At 37.1% G+C, this 24,114-nt stretch overlaps 1 protein-coding gene across 1 annotated transcript in view; it reads right to left on the reverse strand.

The window, feature by feature from the left end:
- Positions 1 to 4,025: 4,025 nt before the first annotated feature.
- Positions 4,026 to 24,114, reverse strand: part of TAFA1 (TAFA chemokine like family member 1) — a 733,203-nt gene continuing 713,114 nt past the window's right edge. The window contains exon 4 of the mRNA XM_044076395.1: positions 4,026 to 6,758. Within this exon, the coding sequence (XP_043932330.1) occupies positions 6,741 to 6,758 (18 nt within the window). The 3' untranslated portion in view covers positions 4,026 to 6,740. The remainder of the gene's footprint in view (positions 6,759 to 24,114) is intronic.

Here is a 24,114-nt window from a genome sequence, read left to right on the forward strand (position 1 = left end):
AGAATGCCACATACAGTAAGCATCCTGTATGTAGTAGCTGGATCATACACGGGCACTCATAGATTCATCCAGGCACCTGAAATGGCTTGTCAGGAGGCCAAAGATCTTCTTGATGATGATAAGGGTCTGGCATAGGGATGTGTTATACATCTCCTCTACAGCTCCACTTGGATTTCTCACTGGTGTCCCCTGAGGCAAAAAAATAGTTTAGTAATCAGGAACACATTTTACTATGAATAACTACTTAAATAAAATAAAATATTAAAACACATATTTCCAGCTTACCAACAAGATGACCACTGGACATCTTACCATGCAGGAAGAGGAGGTAGAGTGAGCTAGTGTGCCAGATATGGGAATCATATACACTGCCAGGATGCTGGGCAGAGACATTGTTGATGCACCCCTGTGCATCACACACTGTCTGGCAGTTGATGGAATGATAACCATTCCTATAGTGATACCACTCCCCCTGTGGACGAGAAGGGTCCTAATTGCAACATGGGCACAATCTATTGCACTGACTACCTCAGGAAAATATGCCACCCCATAAAATGCATGCATAGTCCTGGCTTGGTCTTTAGGTGACACCAGGAAATATATATACTGATCAACACGTGCCAAGAGTACATCTAGGAATTGCTGCAGTATCCCCGAGGCAGAAGCCTGTGAGATTCTCAACATGTCGCCAGTCTGTCTCTGAAAGATCCCCATAGTAAGTATAATGAGGATTATACACACATTGGTTTCTACAGGGATATGAAGTCCACACATTTCTGCTATGTGCCTATGGGGTTCAAACATGCACTATAGTGTCCCTGTTAGTCTGAACCTGTCAAATATTTCTTGATTGTCAAAGTAATAATGTATTATCCATTGCTTATCTTTTAGCCTTCTTGACCAGCAAGCACCTCTGGGTGCAAGCAGTTTTGGCCGAGCCAAGACAAGTAACTCAGACCTGGAAATAGCAAAGCTAGCAATAAGTGACAGCATTTTCACCAATTGCATCTCCAAAAGATTTGGTGAGGCTTCTCTTTATATAGCATATCTGCAACCAGCACGGAAAAGCAGGAAAATCTGACTGTGAATCACAAATGGTGTACAGCAGTCATCATTAGCATATGATGATTTACATCATTCCTTATTTCCATCATATTATTCACACATTTGCATAGGCAGATTTGAGGTTATCTCACATTTATGTAAATGGCCTCAGTGAACCACAGCTCACTTGTCCATGAAATTCTTGGACAGCCTAAGTGTATTTTCAAAACTGACTATGAACACTGTCCCATCTCAGATTTCTTTTTTCATTTATTATGGCCTTTCTTTTGCATGGATTCATATTTTTAACCCAAATCATTCAGAATTTCTGATGGGGGCTTTAACATCATTGAACTTCTTCATTTTTGATGCATAACATAATAATCATCAGTGTAACCTGGTAGCTGGCATGAAATTCATAACAATTTGCATTCCAGAAAAGTCTGCTAGGCTCTTTTGAATAGTACCATCATTTTTTTAAATTGATATACTGATTTTTCATGTCTTTTGGTATGGTTTCAGACTCCTATATATGTTTGTTCAAATTATAGACATAACCAACCATCTTATTTCCTTATCTGCACTCATAGGCCTGATATACTATGACACTTTAATGAAAGGACCTTAAAAGAAAAGTAATTGTACAGCTGTATTCATCTATGATAAAATGTCAGAATAACATGTATTTGTTGTTTCATGCTCCATTAGGTAACTCTCAAACAGTACTTATGTAGTGTAACCTCAGCTGTTTTATGACAGCACTAACTGACTTCATACGTTCACATTATTGTTACACAGTCTTCATGATCTCAACTTTTTTATTAATACAAAATAATATAAGAAATTGTGGCAGCCTTTGGCTGGTAGTGAACAAATGGAATCCAGGACTAAAGAACAGATAACATAAAAATGCAAGGGTAGGATGGACGAACACATTTATAGGTATTTATAAACATGACATTCTCCAGAAAATTATCCAAATCTAAGGAACTGGAATGTCATGACATTTTCAGTTATTTTCATTAAATATCTAAATGATATGCGTTGCTCAGTTCCTGACATCTGTACATCGAGTCTGCACTGAATATCATTAACCAGGTCACATACCAGTTTCTTACCCACAAGATTGATTGCTACAGGTACAGTACTCAGTATACTAATTAACAATTACTTCTTGAAGAAATCAGACTGCTATCTCTCATAGAAATTATCCCACTTGAAGTTCAATTGTCTTTCTAGGAACAACTACAGTAATATTGACTGAAAAATATTTTTCAAGTATAATTTTCCTGAATCCAGTTATCTGAAATCCAGTTAGACAAAACTATTGAAAAAAAAAACAAATCTTCTCTGGAAACTTCTTGTACCCTTCCTGCAGTACAGGGAAACACTATACCAATTTCCAATTTGTATTTTAACAGCGAAACTGCTGCATCTAGGAAAAAGGAATACATTCCCTAATGCAGCAATTCTGTTTTAAATTGGCAGGTTTAACAAAGTGCATTTTGGAATCCTGGTTTAGAATAACATTTACAATGATCTCTATAAACAAATAAAGACAAAAGCACAGCTATATTTCAATTTAATGATGCAGCAACATTTTGGTAGTTTTTGTAGCAAAGAAGAAGACAGTTTGTGTCCAAACAGCTTCTAAACCTTAAGTCATATAGCAAAAAGCAAAACACCCTTTTGTTAATTTCAATGTGCTGAAGCATCCTTGAAATTGATTATTGTGGTATGTAATAAACCAATGCATTGCTTTATTCCTCATTCACTAATTAAAACTGGTATCTAAAACACTAAAAGTTTTATATGTTCAGTTGGTAAAAAAAAAAGAAAGAAAGAAAGAAAATACTGAAAATACACAACAGAAAAGTGATGATTATCTCTGCTAACAATATTTCCATAACATGTGCATTTTTCATATATTGTAACTTCAAAAACTGAGTTGCTTTTAAACAAGGGAGAAGCATGATTACAGTAGCAGTAATGCAGAAAGGAATACAGACATGTGTCTTTGCCTTTCATAGCTGGGTAATTCATGATTCTAGAAAGAGTTATACGGGCGAGTCCCTTTAACTACTAATTTTTGAATTCTGTAGTACAACAAAAACAGACACTGTTGAAATGGAATAGTGGGGAAGCTATAATGTACTCAAACCGGCAAGCTGGCAAATTTTAAACTAAAATATATCACTTGGCGTTTTCTTCCAACCAGCAGAAATTTAATTCTGAATGACTACCCAACCATTTTTTGAACACCACAACTTCACAATGAGGAAGGCATAGAAAACACTGCATTTTCAAATATCTCCATGTGACATATTATCATCATATGTAAATATGCAATCAACTATATGCTGATAGCCATGAAAGTACATGTTTAACAGTAAGACAAGTAAAATATTTGCAACTTTCAGAAAAAAAAATGTACATATATTTAAGAAAAGGCCAGCAATGCTAAAATGGTATTGCTTCATACATGAATTTTGCCATGTCATAAGTGGGGGCGGCCACAGTGGTGCAGTGGTTAGTGTTGTCACCTCACAGCAAGAGGTTCTCTGGTTTAATTCTTGGCTGGGGTGCCTTCTTTGCAGAGTCTGCATGTCCTCCCTGTGGCCACATGGGTTTCCTCCAAGTGCTCCAGTTTCCTCCCACATCCCAAAGACATGCTGTAGGTGGATTGGACACTCTAAATTGGCCCTAGATGTGAGTGCATGCATGCGTGTGCCTTCTGTGGAAGGTTGGGTGCCAGGCTGGCAACTCAACACCATAAAACTCCACTGCCAATCATGAGTAGACAAGTGATCCACTGTGGTGACCCCTAACCAGGAAGAAGATAAGTGGTTCTCTAATGCTGCAAGTGATACAAAGTGGAATTTATGCACAAAAAAAACTATAATAGTGAACGCTGTCAGTGTGATAGTAACTAATGCTTTTGTGTTTCGAATGAAATGAAGCAACACAATTTACAAGGCAGGTAACAGCGGAAATAAATTTTATTTAAAATGTAATGATCGTTAAAGTTACAAAAATTAGCAATACAAACCCTAGACCCTAAACATTTAAGAGAACTTAGGTATAATGTTTAGAGTTTAAAGGTGTTGTACAGTGTCAATGCTATATTGCTTAGGAACAATAATTTACAATGAACCCCAACAACTGTTTTGGAAGAAATATTAACAAGTAATATCACATTAAGAAATAATCATAGATCAGTTACAGAACTGAAACAACAGCTTAAATAAGCTTTAACTTTACTTTAGTTTTAGCCTCTGTCCCAGAAAGGCACTGAATATTATTGGTTTTAAAATACTTTTGTAGAAAATAACTGAAACTTCATGTTGTTATACTCACTTGAATACATGCAACACTATGCTCTGCCATACTTCTATGTTAAGATGTACAAATCTGATGTTTGCATGCAGATTTTCTGAAAAAAAAAATTCAAAATCAGGATAATGTCCACAAAACATAAGACTTACAAATGGCTTGTATTTTTATTGTCTTTTCACAGATTTTTCATCAGAGTAACATTACTTCCTTGATACTCTTATAACTGGTGTTTGAAAACATGTTTATATTTTACTGGTAATGTTATAGCCAAAGTAAAGCTTTCCCTTTCAGTAAGTGACCAAAATGAGAAGGTACTGAAAATACCTGACAGTCATTATTCTCTGCTGAAGTGGTTTGTTGTAACTCAGTGCACACTTATTCATTATACCAAGAGTAAGTAATATTATAAGTTCATAGGTTAGTACTAAGCTAACTGCTCTTGCGAGCCATTTTAAGCCTAGCCAATTATCCCTTGTGAGACTCAAACTCTACACCTTGTGTTTGTAAGGCAAACACCTTAACCATTGGGTCACTCTCCCAACCCCTATTTTTGATCTACTTTTCTGATATTTCCTTCACTCTTGATATTACTTACAACAAGGTGTCTGCAACTGCATACAAACATGGAGTCAAAAGATCTGAAAGTATAAAAACAATGATATATTGACTGATATAATATCAATGTATGCTGAATAAGGATATTGAGAACAGCATCCTTACTGCCATTCTCGCTGATCTGAAAGTCATAACCTCTTCTTAAACTTGGAAAACTAACTCTAAAGTTTTGCTTCTCTGACTACATCTTTAAGGATCCATAACATGTACATGTGCTAGAACTGCTAAAACCATAAACGTTTTGGGTTACTTTGGCATAAAATCCACCTTTCTGCAGCATAGGCTTATTGAAGATATATTTAAGTCTTAGATTGTGAATCATGCTGCCCACTGTTTCTACAAGTCTGGGTTGAACTACTTCTAAGTCTGGAAAACAGAAAGTTGAAAAAGTACTCACTGAACTGCTTCACTTTTCTACTCATACCAATGAAGTGGTTTTCATAATGACCATACATCATCCATATAAAAGACTATATATACTATTCCACTCACACAGCATGGATTAAAATTAAAATTTAATGATAATCTTTAAGAAAAATGAAAGGGAATGTAAATCAAAATTAGCTTCAGCAGCAGGCAATATTACAGACAATTTATTGAGAAGAAATTGGTCTATAAAACAGGGTGTTTAGATATTTCACAATTTTTAAGTCTTGAAAAAAGTCAAAAATCAAGGAAGAAAATAAATACCTAATGACAGATATTCTTCACATGAATTAATTTTTTCAGATGATTTGTCTAAGTATGTATTTAGCTACTCATCTCCTTAAAGGGACAGAGATCTTACCTGTAAGTTGCATAAAATGGACTTGGGTCATTCTCTTACAGATGGGAATTTAACTAGATATTACAGATTCACTCAAAATCTAGAACTAGTTTGGTAATAAGATCCAACTCATTCTATTTTAAAAGTACAGAAATATGAGCCTTTGATCAGTTACTAAATGATGGAACTAGTCAGCATCTTTGTCAACTTGAAGCTGTTTTTTTTAAATGATTAACTTTTGTCAGTTGTTCACAGGATAGACATTTTGAAGTCTTTGAGAACCTATTTACAGTACAGCTGATAAACTACAGCAGTCCATGTGTTTTGCAAACACTGCTGCCTTTATGTCTCTCATTACTACTCAGCTTTGAAATAAATGATTTATTTTTACACTAGCACTGAATCGTAAGGTTGCTGTAAAGGCCTCTGACCATTGAAATGAGTGATGACATATGTTTAGTAAAGCAAATCTGCATGCTACTATTGCACACATGGAGAAGCTCATCAACACGGTTTTAGCTAACATATTTCCACTTTGTTCAAAAATGACATATAAAGGATCTCAAGATTTATGGATTCCATCATATGTGCTAATTTTGTTTTTCGGTTAGTTATTTGGCTGAGGAATATGGTCATTTTCTCAGACTGTTGGTTCTAAAGGTTATAGTGCACAGCTGTTGAATCCATGTGCTATTTGTCAAATCCAGAAAATATGAAAACATTGCAGTTTCCCAAAACAGGGTCAGTCTTTTCCATATTTTTTAGATGCTTTCTTCACAAAGAGTAGCAGTTCTTGCAGCTGGACTTCAGTTCATTGGCAGTTGAAGTTCCCATACCACTGTAGTGGTAGTTTAAACAGTCAAAGTGCAAATAGGTATTCCATTTGGCTTATAAATATTTGAATTGTTTTTAATCTTCCTTTTATTCAGCTGAGACTCGTTTTGCCACAGTCCATAAAAACCATAACGAATAGTCACTGTTAGGTTCTGGGATGAATCTGAAAAGTACAGGAAGAAGAAAAATAGTAAATATACCATTACAAATGAATAGCTATTTGAAACAATTTTCAAAGATTTATAAAACGAAAGTGTATATTAAAAAACACATGAATGGGGTACCATAAAAAAGAAGGTTGGTTTAGACACAAAATTGTGTTTGCAATCGTTTATAAATTGTAAACAGTTTTAGGCTATTGTTATACCTATGAGTCATAAATGAAATATGAGCACATCAACAAAGAATTGAAACTAATTTCATATGAGCTAAAGTAAAACAATATTTATTTTTGATTTATGTGCATAACGATGTAATAGACATGATTTTGCTTTTAGCAAAAATAATTACTTTGCTAGCAAGGAACTGTCATAATCTCAAAGCTTAATTAGTATGCTTGAGTAAAATAAAAACTATACAATTTCACAATAAGTGCTGGATAATAAAAATATGATTTTATAGAATTCAAAGAAAAAGATGGTCAAAGAGAAGCAACTTACAACATTATGCACTAGTCAAAAAAAGTCAATCACTGCTTTTACAAGTGAGGAGGTGCAAGAAAACAACTGAAACTCATTATTTTCTTGAGTTGAAACATTATTTTCAGTTTATGATGATGAGAAACAATAGACTACATTTTGCTATTGTTAAAAGCATACATTGTTTTCAAATGCACTGTCAAAAACACTAGTAAACAAATTAACTTCTCGGTTAGTTAAAGGGTTAAGTCTTCTACCTTGGAAGCTGTTTTCTGTATAGAAGGTGCTGGGCTTGAAACCTTTATCCAGCAGTTGGAGAGGGGGGATAAACCTGTGAGCTGTAGCTCTTGTGGTACAGAGGCTTGAACCTCTCATCCCTTATTTGCCTACTGTGTGACCATGAGCAGGTCATGTAACCAGACAGTGCTTAGAGGTAACTGGGAATTTGAGTTATTCTGCTGAATGGTGTAATGGATGGCAAGTCTAGCAATTACCTATGAAATTCCATAGACTCAAGGTATAACAGTATGACATAAAATCACTTGAATAGGTTTACTGGCATACCTCTCAACTGTCCAGATTTTCTCAGAATGTCCAGAAATTTGCCTCATATTTTTGGTCAGTTCCTCCAAAAATGTGAGGTTTTCTGAAAAATAATAGAGTATTAAAGTCAATAAGCAATGACAGAAGTTTGAGTATCTAATTTCAAATCCTTTAGAAAATGCATGTTAATGTAAAAGTTGTTATCCTTTCTCATCTTTTTAAGATTATAAAAGCAATATTTAGAAGTTGTCCCTATTTTTTCTCCTTTGTCTCCCCATGTTATCATGTTTTTCGTATATATACAACAACTTAGCTCCTACTTGGGAAGTGATGCTATATTTAAAAAAACTCTTCATAAACTATTCAAACTTTTTAAGTTAAAAGCAAATATTTTGCCAAATATATAATTTTCTTATAAATAAGCATATATACATGCTTAAAATCTGTTTTTCTCAGACTACATTGTTGAGATGTATATTTCTCATTTTTAAGTATTTTCAAAAAAATATTTAACATGTACACCTTTACTCTTGTAAAATACAAAAAAAGGGAAAAAACAATATGTTGTGTTGTGCAAACATGTCAAATGTTGTGCAAATGTGACAAATGAGTGATGTTCGAGGTTTGCTGAACTTTGTAAGCTAATTTCATTACAGATTAACTTTGGAGCAACTACTATCCTCTGTCTTTATAAATGACTTAACTCATGACTTACCACATCTCAAAATTGTCATGTATGTAGATTATCTCCTAGTGCTAACCCAGAGGAAAACCCTACCTGAACTTCAACAAGAAATTCAGATGAATCAACTCGTACTCTACAGCTGGACTAATTCTGACAGACTCATAATCAATAAAAAAATCCAATATAATGCTATGCTTCACACCACAGAAACATAAGGAGAAGTGGATTACATCATGGTCAGTTATACTTTCAAGATCCCAATTCCTTTTGTAGAACTGAAAACATACCTTTGAAGTTTAGTAGATCTCTCTCTCCTTTACACAGCATATAAACAGTTTGCTAAGCCAATCAAAATGCTGTTACAAAATCTCACATCTGCTTCCCCCTATTACCTGCCACTCACCTGCTTGACAGGCAAACACACTAAAGATTAAATATGCCATCCTTCTTCTTGTACTTCATTCCAGTATTAATACTCAAACGTTACAAGTAACGGAGATCAAGATATGTTGCTTTGTATTCCTAGCTGCAGGAATGCCCATCACTGTCATGAGCGGACAGGCTTCAAACTTCTTCCCATACATAGCCAAGCATAAATGTTACTAAACTATCTATTGTACAAAACTACTGTTCTGGGACAATATCCTCCAATAAAATGAACTCTCTGCATTACAGGTGCCCTTATATGACCTAGGAGGTAGCCAAGACAATGAAATCTTATTGGCCAGGTCACATTTTCACACAACCATAGGGAAGACGACTTCCCACACATTAAGACCAGCAGCCTGGAATCACATTTCCTTAGAAATTAGAGCTGAACAAACTCTAAAGGGTTTCACCAAAATGTTGAAAGAAAATCTTCTACAAGAAATACCTGCATTTGCTTTCAGAACAAAGGATCATTTAAGTGGTCAACAAAAAATCTAGTATCTCTGTTAGGAAAACTGTAAAAGATATCCATCCTGTAAATATTAATGCATTATGGATTGTACCAATGTTATCTACTACTTCTGCATATTATATTGTATGTTGTTTGCTTCTGATCATATATGTTTACTTGTATCTATTAAACTGTAGAGCAGTGCCCCACACTGGCACCTGTAACTTGGCTGAAAATGATCAGTCGACTAGCCCCACCTACATGATAATCACATTGTAGTCAAGAAATCAGTTGATCAATAAGCAAATAAATAAAAGCCAAGTTTACTGACTTTTTAACTAATTATTGATTTTGGACATGTCCACTTAGATTTTAAATATTCTGGTATATACTTCACATTCTAGTGTCTTTCAGACATATAGTATTTGCAAACTTAACTTCTGGCAATATTTCAGATGTTTTAAGGCTCACTAGTTTAATTGTTACTTTTTTCATTTTGTTCCCTAGCCTTCTTAGTTTTTATTTTTTTAACAACTAAGTATCCTTTTAAGATAAGAAGCTACCTTATTTTGCATCCATAGAGGAGGGGTAATTTATATCAGCACATTTTCATTTCATATTTATCTCAGTGTCATTTTAGTGTTGTTTCTTACATTCTGAAGTACAAATTTAAGGTAACAAGTAAGTTTATTTTTCTGTGTGGTCCCTCTTAAATTTCGATTAGGTGTTGATTATTTTTATTTGTTCATTCTCCAATATCCCACCTTTATCTAATGTAGGTTCACAGAGGCCCTGAAGCCCATCAAAGCACCACATGACAAAGAAGCCAATCCCGGACAGAGTACCACATTGTCACAGAATGCACATACAAAGATGCTTACTTGTGCACAGCACACAGAGGCATGACCAGTTTAGAAGGTCACCACTTCACCTACAGCATGACTTTGGGATGGAAAAAAACCTACATGAATACTAGAAGAATATGTAGACATCATAGAGAAAAGAACTTCAGCACGTAGCACTGTATGCCAGCAGTGCTAAATGCTGCACCACTGTGCACTGTTTCCTTTTGCAAATTTGGACTGTGCGGATACAGAAACCTCATTGAGCACAGAATCATTGGTGCTTATTTTTCTTACTTCTGTGGATATTTTCTTTCAGCTAGTGAGGGATTAATTGCTTACTTCCTATTTAAGTACCTTTTACCTTATCTAGAACATGCTAAAGCAGGCCATTAAAACACCCAAGGCCTAGACAGATTTAACCAAACTTTTAAAAAGGAAACAAACAGGAAATCCAAGGATATGGGAGAGGGCAATAGCAAGTGTGCATGCTGGAAGAGATGTAAGGGACAAATATGGCTAAGTTTCTCAGGGCAAGGGCACGAAAAGTGTTGTAGTGTATTCATAGGTTCATAGGTGTTTACTAGGCTAATGACCACAAGGGCCTTTTTAAGCCTAGCCACGCATTCCAAATCTCTGGCAAGTTCTGATACCCTTGATAAGTGTAAGCAGAAGCTTGGGAGATGAAACATTTACAAGCAGGGGCCTGGTAGATGAACTCTTTACAGCTTGCCTGTGTCCATTAGAGATGTAGGTGCCAAACAACAGATGAAGTTCCTGTTCCCCATCTAATTGTCCAGGTTGCAATTGAATTGGGTAAGGGAGGAACTCTGATTCACATGGATGGGGAGCCTGTTCCAGAGATGGGGTAATCTCTGGGATACATACCTGCCTCTCCAGCATGTCCTATTAATATCACAGGCAAGGTTTAAGCCTTTAGAATGGGTAATTCTGGTGTTGTTTGTTTTGTGGATATACAAGAGGTTCCTCAGAGTGGTGTCTGACAATGCCCTGTATGTCAGGCATAGATCTCCCCTCAAAAGTCTGCAGGAGAAAGAATACAGGGATAGACCCCTGAGGCGGTCTGCATAGGACATTTTACTTAAGCCCTGTATTCTTTTAGTGAGGAACCTCTGTGGACATTCCAATTGCTGGATATACCTGGTTAGGTACATACCAAAGAGTGCAGTGTGCTCAATGATAGGTCTGATGAATGCCGAATACAGTGGAACAATTACTTCCTTGGACTTAGATGCCATACCTTTGTTTATAATTTCCACAACATAGAACATTGCTTCACTACTGTAGACATGTGATGGTCAAAGGCTAGATAACTATCTATGTGAGTCCCTAAGTCCCTGACTACTGGGTCAACTCTAAGGGGTGCGTTGTCAGTATGATAGCTACCAGGGGTGGATAACTTCCCAAAGGATACTATTATGCATTTCTTGGCATTTAGTTTTAGTCCATGGCTCTGACACCAGTTGTTTGTCTGTGTCAGCCCCTCCTGGAGAACATTTGTGTCAGTGTGGGATTCAACGACAGCTCCTAATTTTCAATCATCTGCAAATTTAGTCAGCCAGAGACCACTGACATTGGCCTTGACTTCACAGAAGTAATTGCCAAAAAGTAGAGGTTCAATAACTGATCCCAGAGGGAACCCACTTGTGATTGGCCTCTTTGTAGAGGTGGACTCCCTAATTCTAACTTCCTGGGTCCTGTCTGTGAGCCAGTTGGCTATCCACTGGGCGGTATATGAGTTTGTACCTAACCTTTTGAGTTTGTCAACAATCCCTAAGTGGGGTATTATGTCAAATGCCTTGGCCAAGTCAAGGTAGGCAGTGTGAATGATTTTGCCCTCATCCATTGCTTTGGTGACCTTCTCAAAGAAGTCCACCAAGTTGAGTAGGCATGATCTGCCCTTGACAAAACCAAACTGGGTTGGGTCCAGTGTCTGGAGGTTTACTATATCACTATTGATCATTTCCATGATAATTCTTTCCATGGCTTTACATAGAAGACTAGTGAGACTTAGGGGTCTGTAGTTTCCAGGGTCTGTAGATGGTCTACCTTTCTGCAGAGGGATGACTGTTGTTGTTCTCCATTCATGTGGCATGAAGCCTGTTTGGAAACTATAGTTAAATAGAAATTCCAGAGGCCCTGATAGGTCATGTTTCATGCTATTTAGAAGGCATCCTGGGATACTGTCTGGGCCCATTGATGCAGTGTCTGTGGCCTTACAGAGAGCATTAAGGACCTGTTCCCTAGTGATAGCGAGGGGGGGGGGGTATATTTGATGGTATTTCCTGAGGAAAGGTTGAGGAGGGGGGGAGGGATAAAGTTGGAGGTGAATTTATTGGCCAGTAGATTTGCTATATCTTCTGGCTCAGTATAGGTGGCTCCATTTACAATGAGCTCTGCACACAATTGTGTATTGCCTTTGAGGTTGCGAACATAGCTAAAGAATACCTTGCAGTTGTCCTTCACCTGGGAGGCCAGATACACCTCAAATTTGGCTTTGGTAGACTTTATTTACCCTCTCAGATGTTTGTTTAGTTTGATGAGAGTGCTTTTATCCTGCTGGGTGCTGCTCCTCCTAATTTTTGCCATGATTTTCTTAATTCTGTTATACAGCCTATTGATTTTGTGATTCTAATAGTTCTATACTTCTTCCTAGTGGGTACAGCTGCCTCTATGCAGCTATTAACATGCTTATACAGGATATCTCTGAACAGTTCTGCATAGGCAGCAGTGTTCTCATGGTTTATGGGGGCTTGAAATTTTGCCAGTCTTTAATAGCAGGTTAGCCTTAGACTAGTTCCTGAATATTCCAGGGTCCAGGTTTTAGTTTTACTTCAAATGAGACCATTTTGTGGTCTGACCTTACCAGAGAGGTTTAATGTAGCAATGGATATGGGAGGACCACGAGGCACTATGAAAGATAAGAATAGTAGGCCGCTTGGCTAGTCAGATTGTTAAGAACAAGAACTGGAGAGAAATTGCCTACTGGGGCCAAACAAACAGATCAGGCTGGAGAAAGACTGGAAGACAACAGGGAGATAACATTAATATATGGTGAGGTAGTCAGATGACTCCTGGCAAGTGGACAGCAGACAGGAAGAAGAAGGGAGAAAGTGGTGAGGTCCCATGTAAACTCATAAGATGGAAGTAATGATAGAGATACAGGGTGGACACCAGTGACAAATGATGAAGGGGAATCAAAGCTGGATATAGCCATCCAGAATGTATCTCCAGAGGAAAAGAAGGGGTGGGAGAAAGGGGTCAGGTATTCATACTCAGAGCAGGGGAGCAGAGTGACTGGGTCACAGATGTGTTACTAACTATGGGATGGAGCAAAGATGGATTGAACTAGGGGAGTACAGGAAGGAGACAATGGAAATACAGCAGTAGGAGGGACTGAGTTCAGCAAGCCAGTCAAATGTGGACAGATGGATGGAGGACTTGCAGGAACAGAAGGATGAATGGGGAAGGGATGAGATGCAACACAAGAAAAGACATAACTGATAGGAACACACAAATGAGGGCTGAAGGCAGAAAAAGTGGAGAAAGCAAAGTCTGCAGTTTGAAAGAGTAGTGACTTAGCACAGAAGATAAAGCAGGGCAACAGCTCTAACATGGGAAAAGAAAAAAAAAAAAGGTATCCTAGTTTGTATTGGTTGCCAACATGAAGATATGGAGTACAACTAATGCTCCAGAATGTTCCTGGTGTGAGTTTAGGTGAGGGAAGGGCCAGGAGACAACAAAGAAGGAAAAGCATCTGGAGTTATTTATGGCACCTGTACTGGATAGTAGGGAGACAAAGGACCACCAATCAACACAGATCTGATATGTATGATCAGGAAAACATACTGAAAAAAGCAAAGCCACAGTGATAGCACTTTAACTGGTTCTAATCAGGCAGCACACCTAGAGTACTGTGAGCAGATCCAGAACCCATGCACAGAGGTGGTGTCAGAATCCAGAAGGGAGTCTATCGTCAAGCCACTAGAAAGGTACGGGTAGTGGAAGAGATAGGGCAGGACCACATACTAGAAGAAATGAAAGATTTTTACTAAAGACCAGAAGAGATGGTTAGGCAGAAGTCAGTTGCACAAGATCACATAAGTAAGATATGAAGGGATCACCTTGTTCAGGAGGGAGGGTAAAGGCAGCAGATTGTAAAGGTAAACTACTCCTTGTGTCTGGAAAAGTACTTTTCACAGGATGGATGGTTTGACCATTTGAATGAGCAACTAAAATGTGTAATAGACAGAGTATCCTTGGGTCTAAGCAAGACATCCATTGACAGCTAAGAATGATGAGGGAGTTGAAAGCAGCTGTAAGAAAACATTAAATGTATTTTAAGGACAGACTATATGGGAAACTATGGCTTTTAATTAAATAAATGTAATCTTGTGATGTCATCTCAGTAAGCAACTATATAAGCAAACTTCACTTCTTTTCATACTGAGATTTCTTAAAATTAATGAAGTTTATCAAAGTGGTGTGCAGAAAAAGAAAATGCTTAAACAGAATCAAATGCACTTGTTTTCATATTCATGAGTAGTTTTAAAGGGATGTAAGGGTATACTTCACTAACAGCTTCAATCTGTCATCTTGGTTTTGTTTGTTTCTTTCTGTCTTCAGTCACCTAATATGTTATTCTGAGGAAGATACTTGGTCCTCCCAGATCACCACTCAAAATGGTCCTCAACCCTATTGGACAATTTGGGTAACAACACACAGAAATAAAAAAATAAACAAATTAAGTATTCAGAAGGGATGCCTGCATTGTAAAACTAAATTGCAATTAGTAAAATCTGCAACAAAAACAAGGGCAGTATTTATAAAATCAGATATATGCCTTTAACCACAGATTTTTTACTTTATTTATAACTTATCATCTGTGTATTCTTTGCACTCCTTTTATATAAATAATTGAAAAGCCTAGAAAAATGCATAAAACCTGACAAAAAGTAAATTTCAATCATTATTAAGAATTCCTGTCTTGCCAGATTTGCACAAAAGTGTTGCCCAACTATGGGTAAGTCACTCATTATTTGATTCTTGTCTCCTGAACCTGATTGACTTCTTTGAATCAGTCTCCAGAGCCATGGACAAGGGTAAGGTGGTCCACACAGCCTATCTAGACCTTGCCAAGGCCTTTGACACCATCCCCCACTCTGGAATCATAGATAAACTTACTAAGTTGGGCATTAATCCCTATGTCACCCAATGGGTTGCTAAATGGCTTACTGATAGAACCCACACTGTAAAAGTAGCAGACTCCAAATCCAGCTCCAGACAAGTGACAAGAGGAGTACCTCAGGGTTCAGTCCTGGGGCCGCTCTTGTTTGGCATCTACTTCTCTGAAGTACAGGTCAACACTAAGGGACTGTGGCTAACAAAGTTTGCAGATGACTGCAAACTGGGAGCCATTATTGAATCCCCAAATGATGTGGATACTCTACAAAAGGGCCTTACAGAAACAGATGCTTGGTGCCAGAGCCATGGGCTCAAGCTCAATGCCAAGAAATGTATTGTTATCCCCTTTGGGAAAAAACATGTATCCATGAATTACCATATAGGTGGCAGTACACTAAACACAAAGTGTGATAAGAGACTTAGGGACACAGGTGGACAGTGATCTCACCTTCGATAACCACATCGCCACAACAGTCAGGAAATCCTTCTATGTGGCACACCTCATCACGAAGGGCTTTTCATCCAGAAAAAAGAGGTCATTGTCCCACTGTACTCATCCCTCATTAGACCCATTATAGAATACAATGCCCCATTTGGTATGTACCTCTCAAGACATCTGCAACAACTGGAAAGGCCTCAGAAATACCTCACTAAAAGAATCACAGGCCTAAAGCAGATGCCCTATGCTGACCGCCTTAAAAACTCCAGCTATACTCTGTCGCATATCGTCTACTCAGAGGCGATCTCTGCTTAACATACAAGGCCATGTCAAACCCAGAGCTGTTGGACATGCTACACTTAAAGAAATCCCAATCCCTCAGAGCTACACGCCCAGGGATCTAAACCATGTCATCACAATAAACAAAACATGTTGGAGGGATAGGTTCCTGACCCAGAGACTCCCCAGACTCTGGAATAGATTGCCCATACATGTCAAGCAGAGTGCCTCTTTGGACTTCTTCAAGAGGAACCTTGACGATTGGATGGGAGAAAGGAAATTCACCCCAGGGATCATGTCAGTCGCCCTGCTAGACAGGGGTCCAGGAAAGTAAATAATGTGGGAAGAAATATTCAGGGAATTGTTATGGCTAGGCTTGTATAGGCCCTAGGGCTGATAGCCTAGTACTAACCTATGAACCTATGAACCTATGAACCTATGATTCCTGTTTATGTAACAACCAGTTCATTAAACATTGTAAAGAAAGAAGTGTTTGAGTTGCAGATGTTTCTGAAGAATAAACATGTATGTAAAGACTGGGACATGGGAGGGTAGACATATGTATGCATGCCTGGGACATGGGAAGTTAGATGTATGTAGGTTTGCATGCCTGGGACATGGAAAGGTAGATGTATGTATGCATGCCTGGGACATGGGAGGTTAGATGTTTGTATGCATGCATGTATGTATGTATGCCTGCATCATGTGAAAGTAGATGTGTGTATATATGCATGCCTAGGACATGGGTAGGCAGATGTATGTATGTATGCATACCTGGGACATGGGAAGTTAGACATATGCATGTATGCATTCCTGGGACATGGGATGTTAGCCATATGCATGTATGCATGCCTGGGACATGGAAAAGTAGCCATATGTATATATGTATGCATGTATGCCTGGGACATGGGAAAGTAGCCATATATATGTATGTATGTATGTATGCATGCCTGGGACATAGGAAGGTAGACGTATGTATGTATGCATGCCTGGGACATGGGAAGTTAGACATATGCATGTATGCATGCCTGGGACATGGGATGTTAGACATATGCATGTATGCATGCCTGGGACATGGGAAAGTAGCCATATGTATGTATTTATGCATGCATGCCTGGGACATTGGAAGGTAGACGTATGCATGTATGCATGCCTGGGACATGGGAAGGTAGGGGTATGTATGTATACCTGGGACATGGGAAGTTAGATGCATGTATGTATGTGGGTATATATTACATGATGGAATGTTTAGTTAATCGAATAACTAAACATCGATCACTAAATAGCGAAGACCCAAAACAGCAAATGCCAGTTTCCAAACAGGGAATCAATGCCATTGTCCTACATAAAAAATAAATAAATAAATAAATACAAATGAAGTGGGGGGCTTCACCCACCACACCTCTTGATGTGGGGGGCTCTGCCCCCACACCCCTCCTAACTAAATATACCAACTCCAAGATCGCTCCACATTGAAGAAAGGGCAAAATCCACGTAATAGCCAAACGACTTTTCCCTCTGAGTGGAAACTGACGTTCGCAGTTTTGGGTCTTCGATATTTAGTGATTGACATTTAGTTATTTGATTAACTAAATGGTCGATCATGTAATATAGACCCTATGTATGCATACATATCTGGGACATGGGAAGGTAGCCATATGTATGTACGCATGCCTGGGACATGGGAAGGTAGATGTATGTATGTATGTATGTATGTGGATACATGTACTAGATACACCCAGAAAATGCAGGCTCAGATCACATACATTCATTAATATTCACAAGAGGATTATGTATACGTTAAGGGTGCCACCAGAATTGTTATTCTAATACTATAGAAACTGAGATGGAATCAAGTTTGCAAATGTCTGAGCAAGTAGAAAGAGCAACATGCCTGTGTCAACTGCAGTGCCACAAAACTCTTGGCCATTAATAAGACAAATGCTACATACTGACCAGAGCAGAACACATAAGCCAACATTTGGGGTTATGACTAAACAGAAGCGAAACACTATGAAAAGTTGATGGATGATGTCTGACTAAGGTTTTGTGTGTGAGGAACACATTTGCTAATGGAAGTGGACAAACTGAAATGTGCAGCATATATGGACAAGCAGTGATGGGGTGACATTGCAATCCCAACAGTAGTATGACAAAAGAGCAGGTGAGATACGGCCTTTTCACTGGTGAAGGTAAGATGGGACTAGCACCACTACAGCATGCCTCAACAATGTGGCCTCACAACAGCAGATAGTGCCACAGTGCCAGATCCAGGTACACCTACAAGTAAAATTGCAGCATCTAGGCGCTCAGCCATTACACAGGTCTCCTCTCTAGTCAACACGTTAGCCAAATGATTTATCCTGTTCTTATTATTCCAAGAGATATAAGACAGTGACTAGCCGCCATGAATATCAAAGGACATTATATTTGTCTTACCGAGACAAAGCAGGGTACCTAACAGATGGAAATTGCAAAGTCTCCAAAATCATTTTCATCCACTTGTGTCAGCTTCTTATGAATATACTTCAACAGACTATTAAAGTACAGATATTGCTCTGTAAAAAACAAGCCCAGCATTTCACACCAACATATAAACTGCTGTGAAGAAGGGACTGATATAAGTCAATGGCCACCATTTTATTCACTTGTTAGATGCAGCTTTGAAAACAATAAAGGAAAAGTAAAATAAAATAAAAAAAATAATAAATCAGCTAGTAAAAAGGACGGCATCAGCAGTTATCACTTGCGGTTTTACTTTTTCCTCACAACGCATGGCTTAGAAAGCCACACGTAGCAAGGTAGTAACAAACGTAAATGACAAAAACAACAAAAATATAGTGTGTGTGTGTATGTGTGTGTGTGTGTGTGTGTGTGTGTGTAGACAGTAAATACTTAGATAATTCGTATTTTGTATGCAAAATACTTCCTCCAGAAACATTTACATATGCTATGATGATTTTGAAACATTAGATGGATAAACTACTTCACATCAAAAATATATAAACTAACAAAAAACAAATATGAAAAAAATGAATATATATATCCCACAATCTAAGTGCAATAATGACCTCCAGGGTTAGTGTTAAGGAGAAATAAGGAACCTTACAGGAGTAGAAAATAAGATCCCTGAGTAGTTAGTTTTTCCCCCAAAATAACTCCTATCCTGTCAGGTATTTTTGCTTGTTTAATTCACTGCCATCCCTTAGGATAACAGAATTGCAATACAGTGGGATAGGTGGTCAGCAATGTGGGCATGTACAGTATTGCACCACAGTTGTCAGATAAATTTTACCTCTTCATGCCAACCCATAGTTCTCTGCAAACTATTCTGCTATACTCAAACAGCTCTTGGCATCAATTTATATAGCGTTTTTATGGCAAGTGCTACATCACTGGGGGGGGGGGGGGGGCATGCCAGAGATGGCAGCTTATACAGGGCATAATCTAAAATAAAAATATTGTGTCTGCTATCTCTCAGGTTAATTCTAAATCCTACCATCATCTGAACTATTAGCTCACCTTCAACGGTTCTGCTTCTACGTCACTGTTGGCTAAGTATGCAATGCTTTAACATATCAGTAGTATAGTGTAAGCCTATGAACCTATGAAGACAGAGAATTTAATTAAAATCTTCCCAAGAACCACGTCCTTAAAAGTTTACAATCACAAAATGTACTTACTAAACTAATGCAAACCTTAAGTTAAGGGATCTCCATCAATATAACTGCTGTGTGATATCAAAAGCAAGAACATTGCCTTGATAACATTTTAAGATCATTCTAACCATTATTTTAAATTCTGGTTGTTCAAGTGTTTTTTTTAGGAGTTGAAGTAATTTAATAGTACATAATAATTCATATCCATTCTGTGGAAATTCCCTGGGTTGCAGTGCTTTTACAGATATTTGTATGCACCTAGCAAATACAGCAAAATGATACCAATACTATTTTAAAATCAGATACCACTATCTTAGATAATTCTCTTGGAAATAGCTATTTAGATCCAGCAATTTACTTGCTGTATCCATCTTATTCAGAATATATAACTTCCTAACCAGCTGTATCTTTTAAATCTGTAAGATAGGAAGGGTTAGTGGCAGGATAATATTCATTCACTGAATTCATTTGGTGGGTAGAAAGTTATCACACAGAAATACCCGAATTATATTACTCCCACATTAAATGATTTGCATCAACTTTTGCAGAAGCACTATCAGACAGTATGCTTGTCAACTCAGCTGTTCCAAAGGTCTCAACTCATACATATATGTATCTACAACAGTTAACCTTTAGAAATCTTTTCCCAAATGGCTCTCTTTGAAGCAGGATTTTTTTTGCTTTCCTCTCAAGAAGATTATTCTGGGATTATTCAGCCTTGTACCTATCATCCTATATTTTTGCTTATGAAGTATCTTCTCAAAAATTCTCTGTATATGTGTGTGTGTGTGTGTGTGGGGGGGGGGGGTTGATTGTGCGTGCATATATGTGTTTGCATGTGTGTGTGCATGTTTGCACACTCACATGTGTCTGTGTGTTTTGTTATTGTGCATTGATTATTTTTCCTTTTATTAACTGGATTTTGTTTTATTATTTTTAAGTTGTAAACTTCTTGTCCCTGTTATAACAACATGTTAATATAAAAATAAAGTTGAGTAGGTAATTTTGGGGCTGTGAAGAGGTAAAGAGCAGAAGAAAATGAAAAGATTGGTGAGGTTTTCCTTTATCTAGGTAGTGATAATATTCAGAGACATTACAGGAAAGAGTCTGTCTGATCGTATTAAGTGGAAAGCTAGCTAGTTTAATTAAACAATGCAGGAGATGGCTGAGTGGAATTGTATGCTCATAACTAGAAATATGCAACTTCTGGTACGTATAAATCACAGACTACACTAGTATTCTGGCTTGTTGGAGGAACAATAATCTCTTTAGACAGAAAAAAAATATTTATTTACTTATTTGACATTTGTTGACCGGGTTAGTCCATCTGGGCTAAAGCCCTTTTTCAGTGGAGACCCGGGGAGAAAAGCTCCATGATTACAAAAATATGTACAGTTTACAAAAAAAAGAAAAACTCTTTCTCGTACATGAAGAAGAGTATTTAACAATGGACAGCATGTATACAATAACAATACTGGTACCAGATAACATCCACTGGAAAACTGTACAGTGAGTATGCAATTTCAATACAGATTACAGTTAACATACACCGATGCTAAATATGTTTGTTCAGGTAGGTAGACTAGGAGAGATTGAAATTAAAGTAGAAAGAAAAATAGAGGGGAGTGGTCGGGTAGCAGTAAGAAAAAGAGGGATAAGAGTGCAGGATAAGTATGTAGAATATTCTACTGAGTAGGAAAAGGTCTTTGAGGGGGAGAAGGGAGGGGAAGTTAGGAAGGTAGAGTTGTAAAATATTTACATTTTGGAATTTTTCCATCTGACTGTTACACATGCCATATAATGCTGACGTTAAACCTTGCCTATTCAGTTGTCCAAGTAAGAGAGTGAAAAAAATATTGTGCTTAACATGTAAACAGCATTACAGTGAAAAAAGTATGCATTATGTAAACATGCATTTCTTCTCTCCACCCGTGTGTGTGTGTGTGTGTGTATGTGTGTATATATATATATATATATATATATATATATATATATATATATATATATATATGTGTGTGTGTGTTTGTGTATGTTTGTACATTTATGCACACATATGTATAAACATATATCCAATTTGCTTACATTTAATCAATTCACCCTACAACATGTTACATGTCATTGATTTCTTTCTAACTTAAAAATATTAAAATGAGAAAAAACAGGCTTCTTGGCAATGAGGCATGGCCATCCTGCATACTTTGTTTCCCATATCCATCTTACCTTTTTATATGTATATACATACATTCCACTAATGCATGGCACAGTCTACAACAGATGTACACAACTAATAGCCATTTACAGCTAAATAACTTTCTTTCTGGTGGTATAATAATGTTGCATATTATGGCCATCTGCAAATCACCGCAGTATGCAAAACTGCATGCAGAGCTATGCACTGAGGTGTGCTGATGCCTTACCTGAATAGGCTACCCACACATGTATTTGCATGTGGTGCCAAAAACCATCATTGCACCATTGATATTCTGTACACAACAGAACAGTGTGTGTGTGGGGGGGGGGGGGGACTGAATCACTACTTTTTTGTGAAGTACACAAGCCTAGTCAAATTGCTTGTGCTTGACATTTAATTGTAAGTGGTAATGAAAGTGCAAAAGTGAAAATCCTTATCCTGCACTGCAATGAATGGCCCCTATACCAAACTCTGGTTAAACTGGCCTGCCAGCATTTACCATACATTAGCTGGTCGATTGTTCTTCAAACACAAGGAAAAGCTAGTACTTTCTGATGTGGAAACCTGGCATTTCTGTAAATATTCATTTACCTACACACACGCAGGCACGATCATACATTGCATACAGTATATATATATATATATATATATATATATACATACACACATTTTTTCACTGCATAAAATAAAAAAAGTTTTGAAACTGTGCTTTTGTAATTAACATTACTGACTTTCCAAAGATGGTGATCACAGCCATTGGTCCTCAGTTAGTAAGGAAGGTATCAAATGATTAAATCTGTATTCCAAGAATGACAAATAAAAAAGGCAAAATATATGGAAAAAACTATAAAAATTATATGATAAAACTAAGAATTCTTATTGGCTTTAATATCAAAGAAATTCAGATATAACATCAAAAAAGAGACAATAGGGTGTATTCAGAAAGGGTAGCACATTCATGTAGTACTAATTAATGCAAAGCTAGGGGTTTTCAATTCTTAGTTTTTGCATATTAAGGTTATGTATGCATCTGACAAGAAAGTTAAGTGCAAAACATATATTTCATTATTATGTGAACATATGACAGAAATAAAACACAATAGGACTAGCCCTTTCTGCATAACACCCAATGCTGTTATCATTGTAAATATACATGGTATGTAGAAATTAAAAAAATATATAATTGTATTATAATTGTATATACGCACTTCAGCTTGTTTAACATGTTTCATTTTGTTTTAATTTTATTTCTTGATCAGCTGGTAGGTATACGTACCCATTTTGAATATATACCAAGATATTAGGCATAATTTGGGCTAGTAGATTTAAAATATTTATAGTCTCAATTTCATTCAATGATTTCTATAACATGGAAAGAAATGGAAGCAGCCAGGAAAAAATAAATAAAAAATAAACAAGTGGACATGTAGTGCTAATTAATGCAAAGTAGTGCTTTTAATTCTTTTCTAGTTGCATGTAAAGGTTACATATGCATCTGAAAGGAAAATTAAGTGACAAGCATTTACTTCATTATTATGTGAAAGTACGACAGGAATAAAACACAGGCTTGTGTTACTTAGCAGTACACAATGGTACTGGCCCTTTTGCATAACCCCCAGTGGTGTTATCTTTCTAAACATATATAGCATATAGAAATAAAAACATATATAATAGTATATATACGTATTTCAGCTTGCTTAATATTATGTTTTTTTTTAACTTTATCGATCAGCTGGTAGATACACATACCCATTTTGGAGGTCTATATCACTTCATCGAAAGCTTAACTGAGCAAATTGCTAATCATCAAACCCAAATCAGCACAAGCTCAAGTAAGCAAACCACCATTCCAGCCAAACATTTCCTAGGAAAAAAACACATATAGGCCAGCTACTGCCCCCCACACCTCCTCTAACTATATATACCAACTCCGAGCTCGCTATACAGTGGAAAAAAGGGCAAATCCTCAATGATGGCCAACCATGTCCTTTCCCTAGGAAATTTTTCACTGAAAAGATAGTTCGCTTAATTGAGCTTTTGCTGAATAGGGTTTGATGATTAGCGATTCACTCAGTTTAAGCATTAGACAAACTGATATAGACCACATTTTGGATATATACCAAGATATTAAACACAATTTGGGGTATAATAGTACATT

Source organism: Protopterus annectens, chromosome 7.part0 (genome assembly GCF_019279795.1).
Source record: "Protopterus annectens isolate FY-2018-M chromosome 7.part0, PAN1.0, whole genome shotgun sequence".
Taxonomy (NCBI): Eukaryota; Metazoa; Chordata; order Ceratodontiformes; family Protopteridae; genus Protopterus; species Protopterus annectens.